The 1,376-nt window shown below is 60.3% G+C and overlaps 1 protein-coding gene across 1 annotated transcript; it reads right to left on the bottom strand.

The window, feature by feature from the left end:
• Positions 1-608: 608 nt before the first annotated feature.
• FARSA (phenylalanyl-tRNA synthetase alpha chain) lies at positions 609-985 on the bottom strand (the record flags this gene model as incomplete). The annotated part of the gene is made up of 2 exons (XM_005854202.1): positions 609-687; positions 885-985. 2 exons carry the CDS (start codon positions 983-985, stop codon positions 609-611), a joined length of 180 nt encoding a protein of 59 aa, XP_005854264.1.
• Between the last annotated feature and the right edge of the window lie 391 nt (positions 986-1,376).

Below are 1,376 nucleotides of genomic sequence, written 5' to 3'. Positions count from 1 at the left end.
CAGGTGGCGGGGTGGAGGGGTCTGGGGGCGAAGCACGGAGACGGCCCCAGGGAGGGGGGGAAGGGGCAAAAAGGGATGCCGTCGGGAATCTGAGCCTGTCTGTGTCCGAGGACGGCGGCCATCGAAGCTTTTCTTCTCTTTCGATTGCGCCCTGGCTGGGGAGGGTGAAGGACGGTTTGGGCACGGGAGGGACGTCCGTCGGGCATGTGTGCTGGTCATGCGTAGGCTGGAGTCCCACGGGCGAGAAGGAGAAAGTTCCAGAATGTCTGGAAATCGAATGGCTCCCGGCCTCGAGGGACGCCCGCAGGAGGCGAGTTTGGGAGCAGTCTAGGGCCGTGGTGGGCAGCAGGAGCGAGGAAAGCCCCGGGACAAATGTGCCGCTTGGCGGGCCCGTCATCTGCTGGCTGCATTCGGCTGCCGTTGCGCCCTTGGGAAGAAAGAAAAAAAATGTTCGGGGAGAGGAAGGGATCGTGGCTAGGCTCTCAATGACAAGCAAATGAACGTTCAGAGGATACACATCGCATCGGCCCTGCTGTGTCGGCCTGACCGGCGTCAATTCAACGTCATACATTGCTTTTGAACCCCTCCACCGGTCTTTTTTTGCTGCCTTAGAATTGACATATCGGCGCCGCGCGTGTCCGGTCCAAGGCCGCCTTGTGCCCGAAAAGCTCCCGAATGTTCGAGATTCTGACAAAGTTATCACACAAAGAGGAAAAACGAAAACTTTCCATGAGAGGGGCCGGAGGAGACAAGCCGTTGACTGTGGGAATCGAACCGCCTTCCCCCACAAGCAGCGCGTCACCACAGGAAACAAGAACGACACTCCTCCCCTGCCGTTTCAGGCTTGGGGCGGACGGCCTCTCTCTGAGAGAAACACGGCGTACCTGTATTTGATCATGGTAGGTCGCTCTAGGGAGAGCCCCCAGGCGATGACCCGCACGTCCTCCGGCAACCCCATGGGCCGGAGCATTTCCGGTCGGAACATGCCGCTGTTCCCGATCTCCGTCCACCTGCACGGGGAGGGGGGAGGAAAGGACAAAGACGGTGTGAGGTCGGCGGAGGAAGCTCGAGATTGGTAGGGCGGGCACCCCCCCTCGGTCCCCGGGAAAGGAAGAAGGAAAGACAGTGGCGGGAAGGAGACGGCGACCGACTCACTTTTTCAGGTCGGGGTGGTAGCCGAAGATCTCCATCGACGGCTCTGTGTATGGGTTGTAGGCGGGCTTGAACTTGAGGTCCGTGATCCCTGCGGGGAAGTTCCGGGGGAGGAGGGAAAAGGGCGGACGGTGTCAGACGATTTCGTCGTCGAACACGTCCCTCCGAGAGCCTCAATCATCCGAACGTCTCTCGTCCGAATGGACGCCTGTTCGTCCCAAAGG

The sequence above is a fragment of the Nannochloropsis gaditana genome (genome assembly GCF_000240725.1).
Source record: "Nannochloropsis gaditana CCMP526 unplaced genomic scaffold scaffold588, whole genome shotgun sequence".
Taxonomy (NCBI): domain Eukaryota; class Eustigmatophyceae; order Eustigmatales; family Monodopsidaceae; genus Microchloropsis; species Microchloropsis gaditana.
Note: the sequence above shows the minus strand (reverse complement) of the source record. Positions and strands in the feature narration are given on the sequence as shown.